A 15,262-nucleotide genomic window follows, 5' to 3' on the forward strand; every position below is an offset into this window, starting at 1 on the left:
ACTTAGAAGGTCCTAATCCTAGTAAACAATCGCCAGCAAAACCTTCTAAGATTATTCTTCTGACTGGAGACCCGAGAGTACCCAGTACCCTGTCAGGTAATCTAGTCTACTCTACACAGGAAAATATAGGGCTTCGAGAGCAGGCAAATTCCACCCTCACGAATGCACAGCAGGGTGGGCATCTTATACAGAATACTTCTGTAAGCCATCTAGATCCACAGCAGAATGGGACTTCCATACAGAACACCAAGATTTTATCTTGGAACATCGCAGGCCTAAGTTCAAAATTGGATCTCCCAGATTGGGGAGCCTATATAGACATCATCTGATCTGGGGCGAGAACTCTCCCCCTTCAAACGCACAGCTAAAATCGCCCACTGGGCAGTCATCTAATTATACCCTTTAGTTCAACTCGTTTTCCAGCATGTTTTCTCCACATGTGGGGTGGTGTTTGCCAATTTTCTCATTTTCTTATGCTTAAGCTGGGCCATCCAAACCTCTTGCAAAAACGTTTTGCAGGAGGTTCGGATGGCCCAGCTTATACATAAGAAAATGAGAAAATTGGCAAACACCACCCCACGTGTGGATTAAACATGCTGGAAAACGAGTTGAACTAAAGGGTTTACCATACGGATTACATATGGAACATTTGGATACATTTGGTATAATTAGATGACTGCCAAGTGGGCGATGTTAGCTGTGCGTTTGGTGGGGGAGAGTTCTCGCCCCAGATCAGATGATGTTTTTTTCCCTCGGTGTCGTTTGGGCATGGCACAAACCGAACTGCATGCATTGAGTTTAAGAATCGGATAAAATTCACAAATCTTGCTGAGGAGGTGTGCATCCCAACCTTTGAAAATTCATGTTGAAATGTATGCCCTACATTGGGATAGCACCCGCAGGAAAAGTTAAAAAGAAATAGAAGAATAATGATCATTGACTGACTCCACACGACAGGCGAGACAACGTAATACGTCATAAAAGACGGTGTTAAAATAATATGAACTGGAAATCCTTCATGAGTATTTAATGAATATAAAATGCGTCGATATTCATAATGTTTTTTTTAATGCTACCACAAAACTATGTGATTGAAACATTTTAATTGAAGCTCCCACAACAGAAGTGGGTTATGGGAAATGGAGTTCTCGGGATAGAATAGCCTTTTGTTTTACTGGCGGGAATTGAGAAAGTAGCTGACCAATGGGGAGGAGGGAATGTGTTTAAATGAAGGGTGGAAAAAGGGAGGGTACCATCATTTGTGAGAAGTAATGAGGATGATCGTTCGGCAACGGCCGCGGCAGGTATGGAAAGGAGTTATTGTAAAGTAAAAGACAGAAGTAATGTGTTTTTTCAGCTGGGTGTGAGTTGATGGAAGAGTCGGGGATGGTGTTAGGGACAGATGGTGATGTTAGTTTGTGGCAGTAGTGGTTTAAGAGGGGAGGAGAGTACTTGTGTGGATGTGAGTAGTGCAAGCAGGTGCCATTGTGTTTCGGTTTAAGGGTAGGCTTGGCTCGGGTGAGTTGTGTAAGTGTGGAGGTTAGTGGGAGTTGAGTTGCGTGTCAGACGAGAAAAAGTGACTGGGAGAGAGTTGGAAAGTGTGAATGCATGGAGTTGATGTGTTAAAGTGGGTTTTGGGTTTGCTTTTGCAAGAATGTTAGGAAGTGCAAGTTAAATAGAGGTGCGTTAGGCAAAATAAGTCGAACAAATTAATGAAGGGGTGTATGAAGACATGTTAATATAAGGGAGAGGGGATAAGACAGATGATTGTTTTTGGGAATTATGTAAGCTGGGAGAGAAATGCTGGGGAATGGTCCAGCGTCCCGTCAGTTAAAGGATGTATAACATTACTGTGGGAAATATGAATGGTCATGTTTAATTACATCGAGTATTTAAATCATTGTATATTAATTTGTTAATATTATGATATTAGCGGTTCTATTGGTAATATTGGCTGTTTCATTTGTCACTGTAGTGACCCCTGGCGAAGGGCACCAGTGGCCCGAAATGCATTGGGTTCTTTTAAAATAAACAACACTGCCTCAGACGAAATTGCATTAATCGTGTTTTTGCAAGAGGTTCGGATGGCCCAGCTTAAGCATAAGAAAATTAGAAAATTGGCAAACACCACCCCACGTGTGGAGAAAACATGCTGAAAAACGAGTTGAACTAAAGGGTTTACCATACGGATTACATATGGAACATTTGGATAAATTTGGTATAATTAGATGACTGCCCAGTGGCCGATTTTAGCTGTGCGTTTGGAGGGGGAGAGTTCTCACCCCAGATCAGATGATGTTATTTACCTCGGTGCCGTTTGGGCATGGCACAAACCGAACTGCACGCATTGAGTTTAAGAATCGGATACAATTCACAAATCTTGTTGAGGAGGTGTGTATCCCAACCTTTGAAAATTCGAGCCTATATAGACACTCATGAGATCTGCCTGTTTCAGAAAACCTGGTCAAGGAAGCTCTTATATAGAGCTGGGTACGTAGCATACTTTATCCCAGCTGTACAGGGATCAAGGGGGAGACCCTCTCGTGGCCTCTGTACCTGGGTTGGTATACATATGGGCTGTAGAATTAAAGTGATCGAAACATTGTCCTCTGATATCCAGTGTATTCTCTTGACATTTTTTAATAATATGAAAATAGCTGTTATAAATATTTACTCACGGCCAGTGAAACAGGGGCTGACATCGCAGGTTTTAGACTGTCTAGCAACATTCATACAAACACTGCCGAGACCTCGCACATAATAATTGGGGGGGATTTTAATTGCCACTTTGAACCATTAAGTGGCTTAAACTCCCCCATCACTAGTGAGGAGGACTCTGTCTGGTCAATCCCTGATTGTAACATCTACCCGGCCAGGAGTTGGACTCCTATAGTCCTGCAAATGACTTCCCTTACCCTTACAAACTTGTTAAGGGCATGTAATGGCCGTTTCCCATCCGACAGTCCGGGCATTCCTACCTACAACAAGCTGGGTCAAACATCCATCATTGATTATATATTGGTAGATGTAGAGTTGTGGCACAGAGTAGTGGATTTTGTAGTAAATCCACACTGTGAGAGCGACCACAACCCGTTGGTGTTAGAAATAAAACTGCCAAAACTTGAGCAAGACCAAAGACTACCCACACAGGATATCCCAAATTTGATAGCAATAGAAGGAGGCAGAAGAGTTCGTTGGGGAACTTTTGTACAGTCAATTGACAAAAAGGCTACTCTATATGAACAAATTATTCCCCATCTGGAACTTGCTTTTCAAACACCAACAAATGACCAACTCCCAGACTGCCTGCAGGAAATAGCTAAAAATCACCAGGAAATGTTCGCCAAAATTTCAGTGTTTTTCTATAATGTAGATTCTAAAAACAATTCAGGCCCCAAAAATAACCACTCCTGGTATAATATAACATGCAGGGATGCTAAAAGTGCCTTGCTGTCAGCGGTTAAAGACAAGGATATTTCTCGTACTAAAGAAACCAGGGCAGGATACAAAAAAACTGTGGCTAAAGCAAAGTCAACATGGGAATTAGATAAATGGGAAGCAATTAAAACGGCCCTAGAGAATAGAGACACGAGAAGCTTTTGGAATCTAGTGAGATCTGGGAAGTCCGAAGGCAACTCGGCAATAGAACCGAACCTAGGGGAGGAAGTCTGGAGGATGCATTTTCAAACATTATACTCCAGACCAATGGCAGGAGATGCACCTGCCAGGCACCTTATTGCGCATAATACCCCCTTGGATATTTACGCTCCCTCCTGTACTGTGAAGGAAGTTACCGCAGCATTGAGTAAAATACTCCCAGGCAAAGCGCCAGGCTTGGATAAAATCCCTGGCTACTTATTTAAGAATGAAGGATTAGTGTGGGTACCCTACCTAAGGGTGTTATTTAATGCTATCCTCCAAGGTATGGAGCTTCCTCCAACATGGGCAGGCGCGGAAATCATCCCTATCTACAAGAAGGGCTCCCCGCTTAACCCTGCTAATTACCGTCCAATAAGTTTAATCGATGTGACACAAAAGCTATTTGCTCACGTTCTTTTGGGCCGGTTGCAGTCATGGATTGACGAAAAAAACATCTTAACACCCCTTCAAGCGGGTTTTAGAAGCAAAATTTCAACAATTGATCAGTTGTTCAGACTGCAACTGATCCATTGGAGAACAGTGACTTTGGAGGGCGGCAGCCTTTACCTAACCTTTGTGGATCTCAAATCCGCATTCGATATGGTGCAGCGCGACCAGCTTTGGGGCATCCTCCAGGATATGGGTGCTCCAGAGTATTTATGCCATCTGTTGAAACGGTTGCACCAGGATACATTTGCGAGGATTAGATATGGTAAAAAAGGGGAATTGACAGCTACCTTTCCAGTGGAGAAAGGGGTGAGACAGGGTTTTGTGCTTGCACCGACCCTGTTTTCCCTCTTTAAATGGCTTAATAGAAACCCTGCTGACAATTAAAGATATAATTTCACCAAGGCTAGCGAATCATAAAATACCCGCGCTTATGTTCGCGTATGACACGCTGCTACTCTCTAAGTCACCAATGGGTATGCAACTGGTATTAGAGGAGTTCTGTAAATTTTGAAAGAAAAGGAATTTGGAAATAAATCTCCAAAAAACGAAATACATGGTATTTAATGCAAACACTATAAACTGCCCACAGCCACAAATGGATGGCAAACCCTTAGAAAGGGTTTCTACCTTTGATTACTTGGGTCTCACCCTTAACGATAAGATGAATTGGGGAACCCAAGTAAAGAATGCAAACTTAAAACTCACACAATCCATTGGGGGCATTCTTAAAGTTTATAAAAGCTGTTCCCAAAAAGCTGTAGGCCCACCAGCAGAAATCTATAAAATACAGGCTAGGGGAGCTTCTCTTTATGGTGTTGAACTCTGGGGCCCTTGCCATTCAAACGTCCTCGCTACAACAGAGAACTCCTTCCTTAGGCAACTTTTGAGTCTACCGAAGAGTCCTCCCTTAATACCTTTGAGGATGGACCTGGGAATTGGCCCGATAAGTGAAATAATTGCCTCCCGCCCGCTTTTATTTTGGCACCACTTATGGAGCATGCCCGAGCTATTAAATTATAGGGAGGAACTGAAGGATGTAGTATCTGTTTTAGGAGCAGGGAATTTACCTTGGTTATCCCATATTCGTACCAGATGTCATACATTGGTGCTGCCAACCCTGTGGTCTTCGCCGGAGGAGTCCTGCTCCTGTTCTTCAAAAAACAACTTGCAGCTTATTATCAAAGAATACAATCTATCCCAACTCCTTCAGAGTACCAATACCTGCTCCCTGACATACAGGTTTCTGGACATTAAACTGCAATACAAGTTGGAACTAGAGCTTGATAACATTCAACCATTCCTTGCTAAGAAATTGTTTCTGCAATTCAGACATGGGGTGCTTCCCCTTAGAGCATTTACAAACAAATGGAAGGGAAGCATCAAGCTGGACTGCCCAGGGTGTAGGTCGACCGAAGAGTCAGATCTTCATGTCCTCCTATTCTGTCCGGCTTATAGAAGGCCAAGGTCCAAATGGGTGCTCCAGTTATGTAAAAACCTGGGAATTAGAGATTATACTGAGGCCTACAGGCTATTAAAATATGAGACCCACCCATTATTTGTCTTTGCAACTTCTAGATTTTTTCTTGCGATGTGGCACATGCGTAGAGCCATCATTGAGATCCAGAGCTCCGTAATCAGTTAAGAGTGCCTACTAAATGTGTTTGCTGCTATTTCCCAACTGTATTCTTTCCCATGAGTGATTCGGTAAACGCCACCTACCTATTTTTAGTTTTTAAATTGTTTTTATTGTGATTTTTAACTCTATTTATTCCAACGGTCTTATAAAATTTTAACATGTGTATATTTGCCCTGTTTTTTAGTAGAACTCTTGTCCTTTTTTATTGTGATGTCCTTGCCTCCAGTCTTCGAATTCATTTTTAAATCTTTGCACTTTTTGTATCTCTGTAGTATTTTTCAAAATGGTTCTATATTAGTGTGTAATTGAAGCTTGCCGTTTTATGTATATCTTCTGTTTGTGCTTTTATGGCTTACTGCAGAAATAAAGTTTATCTAAACTGAACAATCTGCAAGAAGACCCTCTCTAGAGTGACGAACAAGAAATAGTCATGTGGGACAATGTCCATGTTATACCATCTAAAAACCTATCATAAAAAACCTCTCCAACTGGCGATCAAGCAGAGGGAAACTGGAGGGCCATCTACTTAGTTGCAGGAGCAACAATTCCTGGTCAGAAACTCACTTCTGAGGTGCAGACTACTGCAACAGATATGGCTCCAGAGTTGTCAAGAATGGCCACGTACTGCATGGACTGTAGTGTTGTCAAAAGTGCTGGTGAGCAGTGTCTTACAGCTATTCGCAATGCCGCAAAACAACATACATGCTATTTTTTCCCCTTTTACATGCTTTCCACCTTTTTCAGAGCACGTTTTTTCAATTCCTGCTGTCCCAGTTGCCATTTTTGTTATTATAAAAAAGTACAAAAAAATGTAAAACTTTACAAAAGGTTAAAAAGGTTTCTGTTGGAACCACCTTTTACAGTTAAAAAAAGATAACATATGAATATATGTTGGAATGAGTGTATGACTAGTGTTTTGATGATTGAATGAGTGCACAACTGGTGCATGGATGTTAGATTGAGTGCAGCAGTGATGCCTGAGTGAATCTATGAGTGATTGGATGACTGCAAGCGTAGTGATTGGGTGATTGGATGTGTGCATGAGTAGTGCCTGGGTGAATGGATGAGTGCATATGTAGTGCCTGAATGAATGCATGAGCCCATGCATACTGCCTGAGTGAATGAATGAATGAGTGCAAGGGTGGTGGCTGGGTGAATTAATGGGTAGTGCCTGAGTAAATGGATGAGTGCATGGGTAGTGGATGAGTGAATTGAGGAGTGCATGGGTAGTGGCTGATTGAATGGATGAGTGCATGGATAATGTCTGGGTGAATGAATGAGTGTATGGGAAGTGACTGTATGAGTGCATGGATAGTGGCTGAGTGAATTGAGGAGTGCATGGGTAGTGGCTGATTGAATGGATGAGTGCATGGATAATGTCTAGATGAATGAATGAGTGTATGGCTAGTGCCAGGGTGACTGGATGAGTGCGTGGATAGTGACTGGATGAATAGATGAGTGCGCGAGTAGTACCTGGGTAAATGGATGAGTAGAAGGGTAGTGCCTGGGTGATTTGATATGTGCATAGTTAGTACCTGGGTGAATAGATGAGTGCTTGGGTAGTGCACTAGTAAATGGATCAGTGCAAGGGTAGTACCTGAGTAAATGAATTAATGGAAGGGTAACGCCTGAGTGATTTGATGAGTGCAAGGTAGTGCTGCAGTAATTGCAGGAGTGCAAGTGTAGTGTGTGAATGGATGAGTGCAAAGGTATTGCCTGGATCATAGGATGAGTGTATGAGTAGTGCCTGAGTGAATGGATGAGTGCATTCTTAGTGCCTGAGCGAATGGATGAGTGCAAGGGTAGTGCCTGGGTGATTGGATGAGTACATCGGTAGGGCCTGGGTGAATGGATGAGCGCATAGATAGTGCCTGGGTGATTGGGTAAGTGAATGATTAGTGCTTGCATGATTGGGTGTGTACATAGATTGTGCCTGGGTAATTGGATGACTGCATTGGTAGTACCTCAGTGATTGGATGAGTGCATGTGTAGTGGCTGAGTGAATGGATGAGTGCAATCGTAGTGCCTCAGTGAATGGATGAGTGCAAGCATAGTGCCTCAGTGAATGGATAAGTGCAAGGGTAGTGCCTGGGTGAATGGATGAGTGCATGGGTAGTGTCTGAGTAAATGGATGAGTTCAAAGGTATTGCCTGGATCATAGGATGAGTGTATGATTAGTGCTTGAGTGAATGGATTAGTGCATGCGTAATGCCTGGGTGAATGGATGAGTGCATGGGTAGTGTCTGAGTAAATGGATGAGTTCAAAGGTATTGCCTGAATCATAGGATGAGTGATTACTAACAAGTCCTGGGCACACGTTTAAGGTTTAAAGTTAATACAATTTGGAAATCAAAAGGAGGTCGACACCGGTAGTTCCGTGAATGTTGTTTTTATACAAGTTGAATTTCGTCAAAGCAAAAGCGCCAGCCGACGCGTGTTTCGTCAACAGGTGACTACCTGTGACTCTTCAGGGCTGATAAAAGCGCTACGGTTGAGCGATCGAAGAACCGGTGATATTTCCAACCCGGTCGATAGGTAAAAATGAATCTCTAAATGTACGATCAAAGGTAAAGGAGTCACACGGGCGGGTGCGTCCGTGTTAGCGTGGAGCCTGGTATAGGCGGGTTCAGCTTGTGTGTGTCTCGCTGCTGAAATGGCCGCAATGCCTGGGTGAATGGATGAGTGCATGGGTAGTGCCTGAGTGAATGGATGAGTACATGGGTAGTGCCTGGGTGATTGTGTGAGTGCATGGATAGTGCCTGGGTAATTGCAAGAATGTATGAATAGTGCCTGGGTGATTGGATGAGTGCATGGATACTGCCTGGGTAATTGGATGAGTATATAAGTAGTACCTGCGTGAGTGGATGAGTGCGTGGGTTGTGCCTCAGTGAATGGATGAGTGCCTGAGTAGTGCCTCAGTGAATGGATGTGTGCATGGTTACTGTCTGGGTGAATAGATGAGTTCATGGATAGTGCTTAGGTGAATAGATGAGCATAGGTAGGGATTGAGTGAAAGGATGAGCGCATGCGTACTGCCTGAGTGAATGGATGAGTGCAAGGGTAGTGCCTGGATGCATGGATGAGTGCATGGATAATAGCTGGGTGAATGAATGAGTGTATGGGTAGTGCCTGGGTACAGGCTGGGTGAATGAAGGATTGCATGGGTAGTGCCTGAGTGAATGGATGAGTGCATGGATAATGTCTGGGTTAATGAATGAGTGTATGGGTAGTGCCTAGGTGATTGGATGAGTGCAAGGTTAGTGGTTGGGTAAATGGATGAGTGCACGGGTAGTGTCTGGGTGAATGGATAAGTAGAAGTGTAGTCCTTGGGTGATTAGATATGTGCATAGTTAGTACCAGGGTGAATAGACGAGTGCATGGGTAGTGCGTGAGTTAATGGATCAGTGCAAGGATAGTAACTAAGTAAATGAATGAGTGGAAGGGTAACGCCTGAGTAATTGGATGTGTGCAAGGTAGTGTCTTGGTAATTGCATGAGTGCAAAAGTAGTGCCTGGCTGAATGGGTGAGTGCATGGATAGTGCCTAGGTGATGGGGTGAATGAGTGCACAGTGTCTGCATGATTGGGTGAGCGCATGGATTGTGCCTGGGTGATTGGATGAGTGCATGGGTAGTGCCTCAGTGAATGGATGAGTACATGGGTAGTGCCTCTGTGAATGGATGAGTGCAAGGGTTGTGCCCGAGTGAATGGATAAGCGCATGGATAATGGCTGGGTGAATGAATCTGTGCATGGGTAGTGCCTGGGTGAATGGATGAATGCATGGGTAGTGCCTGAGTGATAGGTTGAGTTCCTGGGTAGTGTCTGGGTGAATAGATGAGGGTATGGGCAGTGCCTGGGTGAATAGATGAGTAGAAGTGTAATGCCTGGGTGAATGCATTAGTGCAACGGTAGTGCCTGGGTGAATGGATGAGTGCAAGGGTATTGCCTAGCTCATTGGATGAGTGCATGGGTAGTGCCTGGGTGATTGGATGAGTGCCTGGGTGAATGGATGAGTGCCTGGGTAGTGCCAGAGTCAATGGAAGAGTGCATGTGTAGTGCCTGAGTGATTGGATATGTGCATGGTTAATGCCTGGGTGAATGGATGAGTGCATGGGCACTGCGTGAGTGAATGGATGAGTACAATTGCAGTACCTGCGTTATTGCATGAGTGTATGGGTAGTGCCTTAGTGAATGAATGAGCGCATGTGTAGTGCCTGGGTACATGGATGAGTGTAAGGGTAGTACCTGTGTGATTGCATGTTTGCATGGGTAGTTCCAAGTTGAATGGATGGCTGTATGAATAATGCCTGGGTGACTGTAGGAGTGCATGGGTAGTGCCTCAGTGAATGGATGAGTGCAAGGCTAGTGTCTGGGTGATTGGATGAATGTATGGATAGTGCCTAGGTGATTGTGAGAGTGCATAGAGAGTGGATGAGTGCATGGGTACTGCTTGGGTAATTGGATGAGTGCATGAGAAGCGCATGGTTGATTGTGTGAGTTCGTGAGTAGCCATAGGTGACTGGATGAGTGCAAGAGTAGCACCTGGGTGATTGGATGAGTGCAAGTGTGGTAAATATTTCATTACCGGTACTATTTTTTATGCGGTAAAGTCTAGTAAGAATAACTCAGTAAATATAAGAGGCAGAATCCGTGGTATTAGAGGGTTTTAAAAGGCTTTATTCCTCTACAAAGGAAATACAATTCGAATTGCAGGCTTCACACTCCATCACCATGAGGGTTCAGGAAGGAAGGCCCTACATTATTGACAGGTAATCACTTTTATAAGAAAGGCATTATAGTGTAACAGATGCAGGAGGCGTAACAGTTGATAAGAGAGATAAAATATGCATACGTAACCAAAAAAGGCGTAAACATGGGTGTAACTAAAATACGTCATTAAACATGATGTCACAAAGGGGTGGATCCATAAGAGAATCCTGCAATGTCAGCAGAAATATTTGGCAGAGATGCGCGCGCAGCCGCATGACGTGTGATTGACGTGCAACTAGAGGGTGAAGGGGACTTGACATTTAGCTCTACATGTGGAGACAGAAGTCTGAGGGGTCATGTCAACCTAATCCCAAATCATATCTAATATCTTATGTTTTAAGAACTGTATTATCCAAAAGGAAAGGCCTCTCGGACGGAATCTATTCTATACTGACTGTTAGTGCGTGTACGGGCGTCTAAGTGTCTACATGAGATGCGAGGGGGCAGGAATCTTCCATGGTAACAGGGGCTATGAATTACTTGCACGAGGACAGTGAGGCCTGGCCCCTTGCACGGTAGCTGGAGGAATGTTTACCTAAACTACTAGACAGGAATGCATCGGATGAGGAGCGAAGCAGATAATCTTGAAGGTGAAAGACAGTTTTTGGCAGGCAACAGGCTGGATCAGGCACCGTTAGCCGCGCAGGGAGTAGGACAAAGTTCATGGATACAGATGTAGGCTCGGGCTGTAGCTTCCAGAGACCGAAAGCAGGAAAAGCTTGATGGCAGAATTCAGGGCCTACTCGCCTGAATCTGTAAAATGTGGAAAGTGAACCACATAAAGTCGGTGGCCTTTCATACTTAGGAATGGAATATCTAACCCATTCATAGTGGATCTGAAAGAGGACATGTGGACGCACATGTATTTGCGTCTTCGAAATTGGAACTGGAGGGAACATACATGTTCTTATAGCATGCACATGGAGCCGTTGGGGTCTACGATAGGGGACATAACTGACCACAAAAATTCATATTTCCTCATTCCCTCCTTGTCCCCTACGGACCCTCAGGAGATATCGATCTTCATCAATCCATCGATCTGTTCATATAGCATCATTTGTTCTTCTTTCTTCTTCCGGGATTTTGAACGAAAACTTGGAGGTGGGATACACGATGTGGCACACAGGCCACAAATCGCTGGCCCACATTGTAGACATAAGCAGCAACTGAATAGTATGAGAAAGCCAATACCTAGGAAGGATAGGATCCTCCATCCCCAGGCTGACAACACGCCCCAGAACCAACCGGACCAAGTCCAGGTGCCTGGACTCTGGTGTATCTGGCTTATAATCTTATGAAGGCGGGTAATGGCTTTATATACTGACGGCGAATTTTCTGGTATGAAAATGCAGCAACTTGATCCGATGACCCTACAAGCTCCGCCCCTATCGGCCAGGATGACGTCAAGGACAAGACGATTTTGAAGCACAACAATCCGCATAGCAGACTGCTCTTCTGTTAAATTGCCTAAGGCGGACGTAGTCTCGTTTACAACTGCTTCAAGGGTTCTAGTTAATCTACGTATCAGCTTACTATTAGTGACTGTTCCTATATAGGGAAAGAAACCTTTATTGAAATCTGTGTATTGTTCCCATGCCGTTTCAGTGTAATCGACAATCGGGAGATCTCTCTGCTGTCTATTGTGTACCAAATGGGTATGTCTGTGATAATCAGGAGGAGCTAGGAAAACAGGTGGCAGAAGGAATGCTATGTAACAGGTACCATCCCAATCTAGAGGTAGGCGTATGTATGCGGCCTGGCCACATATGAAGTAGGAATGACGAGAAGCTCTAAATGTAGATTTGCCTTGATCACTGAATTTTATTACAGTGGTGCATTTACTATGGCCCATGTGTATGGAACCATTCTTTCTTACACATAATTCCCCTTTAACTGGGAATACTGACATAGCGGGCAAGATTGGTGTGGCTTCGGATTCAACATTCAGGATCATGAGGTTAAGTGTAAAATTACCTAATCCATATACTTCATTTTCTAGATCAGTTCCTGTTCTTTTGGGAAGTCCCTCCTTGTTAGGGTAGCAGACTTTAAGCAAAACTAGGTTCAGGTTTCCCCATACCCAGTTGTCTTGATAAACTACGGAATTTGAATCTAGGGAATTAATCAAACTAAACCATGCTCCACAGGAGCCATTGTGTGTGAACGGATATGGAAAGAGGGGCAAAACTCCCTTATAGTTCTGATAGGGAGGGAGTCGGCCACATATCCAACAATTTGTAGCATTGCTTGTCTGATGGGAATGATGTAACATACTAATGAATGTGTTGTTGCGCAGCGCAAATCTATAGGACAACTCATGCGGAGGTAATTCGCTAAAAGAATGTTCAGCAGTAACATTGTAAGCACGTTTAGAAATAGGGTAATACATATGCAGCAATATACTAAAAATGATGATCAGAAGACTTAGAGAAAATAAAATTAATAATGTTACTGTACAGTGACTACGAAGTGATTTACAATACGCATGCTTTTTAAGCTGCATCTGTTGATTTCTTTCTCTATTCCGGTCTAGAGGATACATGTCAGAGACAAATTCAACCGATTCACCTTGGAGAGGACTTAAACAATCAAATTGTCTGACTTACTAGACCTTAATTTTAGTTTATAAAGTTCAGTTTTCATGGGTTCAACCAAGGGGAGCTTTGAATCAGTCTGTGAGGAAATGCAGGGCTTAGTGTCCACACTGGACGGTAGTCCATAAAATTTCTTGATATGACTCGAGTGCAACCACCCTTTACGTCCCTCGATCTTCACGGCTGTCCTTGTTGCTAGTAGAACAAGCTTTGGCGATCTCCACCTAGGCTCCAGTTGGGTCTTCCGGTCGAAATTCCGCACTAGGACCATATCACCTGGAACCACGTCATGGGGCTTTACCTCAGTGTTATCGGGAAAAGCTGCAGCTACCTGTGAACGACAAGATTGTAGTGCAGACATCAAGGAAGCCAGGTAATCTGTCAGCATATTACAGTCAACATCAGTGATTTTGCGAGGTATAGGCGTCCCCCACATATTTGGTGGTCTACCGAAGATCACCTCGTACGGGGATAGCCCTGTTCGAGAATGTGCTACCATTCTCATGTAAAAGAGTGCAACTGGTAAGGCTACTATCCAATCGACACCTTTTTCTCTACATATTTTGGACAATCTGATTTTCAGAGTTTGATTATGGCGTTCCACGAGACCTGCTGCCTCGGGATGTCGGACACAGTGGAATTTCCATTGGTAGCCTAATAAGAGTGAAACGTGTTTCATTAGTTCCGATGAGAATGGCTGGCCGTTATCTGAGTAGACAACACGTGGCAAACCATACCGTGGGAAGAATTCTCGAACTAACTGTTTGGCAGTAGTCGGGGCAGTGTAATCTGAAACCGGGTAGGCTTCTGTCCAACGGGAAAGAGCACAGACAACTACGAGAACATATTTGAATCCTCGACATCGTTCCATCTGGATATAATCCATCTGGAGGACTTCGAAAGCATGATCGGGAGGTTGAAATCCACCCTGTTCGACGGGGATGCTTTTACCTGGATTAAACTGACAACATATCATACAGGTACGAACTTTTTGTTTAGCTGCGGCTCGCAGATGTTTGTTGAACCAAATGTGTTGAATGCTGTCTAGCATAGCTTTTTCTCCTAGGTGCGCTGGACTGTGTATTGTGTTAATGATGACTTGAACCATGGAGTCGGGAAGAAACCATATAGATTTTTCCTTCGTCATCCATCCTTGATCCGTTTGGATTCCTCCTAATTCAGTCCATTTCTTTATTTCTTCTGGTGTAGCATGTGTCTGTATGTCAATTATATCAAGGGCGGGATCCTTAACTGTCATGCAATGTGTTGGTGTCAGAACTATTGTCTTTGTCGCGTCAGTTGTATGAGTCTGGTTCTGAGCAGTCTGTTTAGCTGTTCTGTCAGCTAGGTCATTACCCTGAGAAATGATATCGGTAACTTTTGTATGGGCCTTGCATTTCATAATTGATATCGCAGTAGGTAGATGAATCGCGTCTAATAGGGCTTGAATGAGGGGTCCGTGTTGGATGTGGGCACCGTGAGAAGTTAGATAACCTCTCTCTCGCCACAGCACGCCGAAGTCATGGACCACTCCGAATGCATAACGTGAATCTGTGTATATGTTGACTTTCTTATCTTTTGCTTGAGTACAGGCTTGTGTCAGAGCAATGAGCTCTGCTGCTTGAGCTGACAAAGTGTTAATACAATTTGTTTCAATGACTTCAGTGTCTGTTGTGACTGCGTAAGCGGCCACTAACTCTCCTGTACTTGTTCTCATACATGAACCATCTACATACAATGTCAAGTCTGGATCTGATAAAGGGATATCTGTCAAGTCTTGTCTGGGTTTTGTCGTGATAGTAATGACTTCAATACAATCATGTGCTAATGGATCTGTTCCATTTACTGGCAAAAGTGTGGCAGGATTTAACGTATTACAACGTCTGATTTCTATGTGTGGCTGAAACAATGTCAATTCGTAACCGGTGAGTCTCGCTATAGTCAAGTGTTGTGTTTGTGTGCGGTTCAAGAGAACCTCTACTGCGTGTGGTACTTGTACTGTCAATTGATGTCCTAACACTATGGCATCGCTTTGTCTGATTGCTAAAGCTGTTGCTGCCACTGATTTCAGGCACGCAGGAAGAGCCTGAGCTACTGGATCTAATGTACTAGAGAAATAAGCACATGGTTTGTGTGATCCTGCTTGTTCCTGAGTGAGTACTGACAAGGCAGTA

At 43.8% G+C, this 15,262-nt stretch overlaps 1 protein-coding gene across 9 annotated transcripts in view; it reads left to right on the plus strand.

Moving 5' to 3' along the window:
• Positions 1-15,262, plus strand: part of CREM (cAMP responsive element modulator) — an 848,590-nt gene that overhangs the window by 301,992 nt on the left and 531,336 nt on the right. Inside the window, exon 1 of one of the 9 annotated variants that reach the window (XM_085631874.1) lies at positions 1,269-1,304. The exons of 7 other annotated variants lie outside the window; for them this stretch is intronic. In XM_085631874.1, the coding sequence (XP_085488000.1) occupies positions 1,272-1,304 (33 nt within the window). In that variant the 5' untranslated portion in view covers positions 1,269-1,271. Of the gene's footprint in view, positions 1-1,268; positions 1,305-15,262 lie in introns of those variants that run through there. One more of the 9 variants, XM_085631883.1, reaches the window with a different exon arrangement.

This window comes from Triturus cristatus, chromosome 10 (assembly GCF_964204655.1).
Source record: "Triturus cristatus chromosome 10, aTriCri1.1, whole genome shotgun sequence".
In the NCBI taxonomy this organism is placed as follows: domain Eukaryota; kingdom Metazoa; phylum Chordata; class Amphibia; order Caudata; family Salamandridae; genus Triturus; species Triturus cristatus.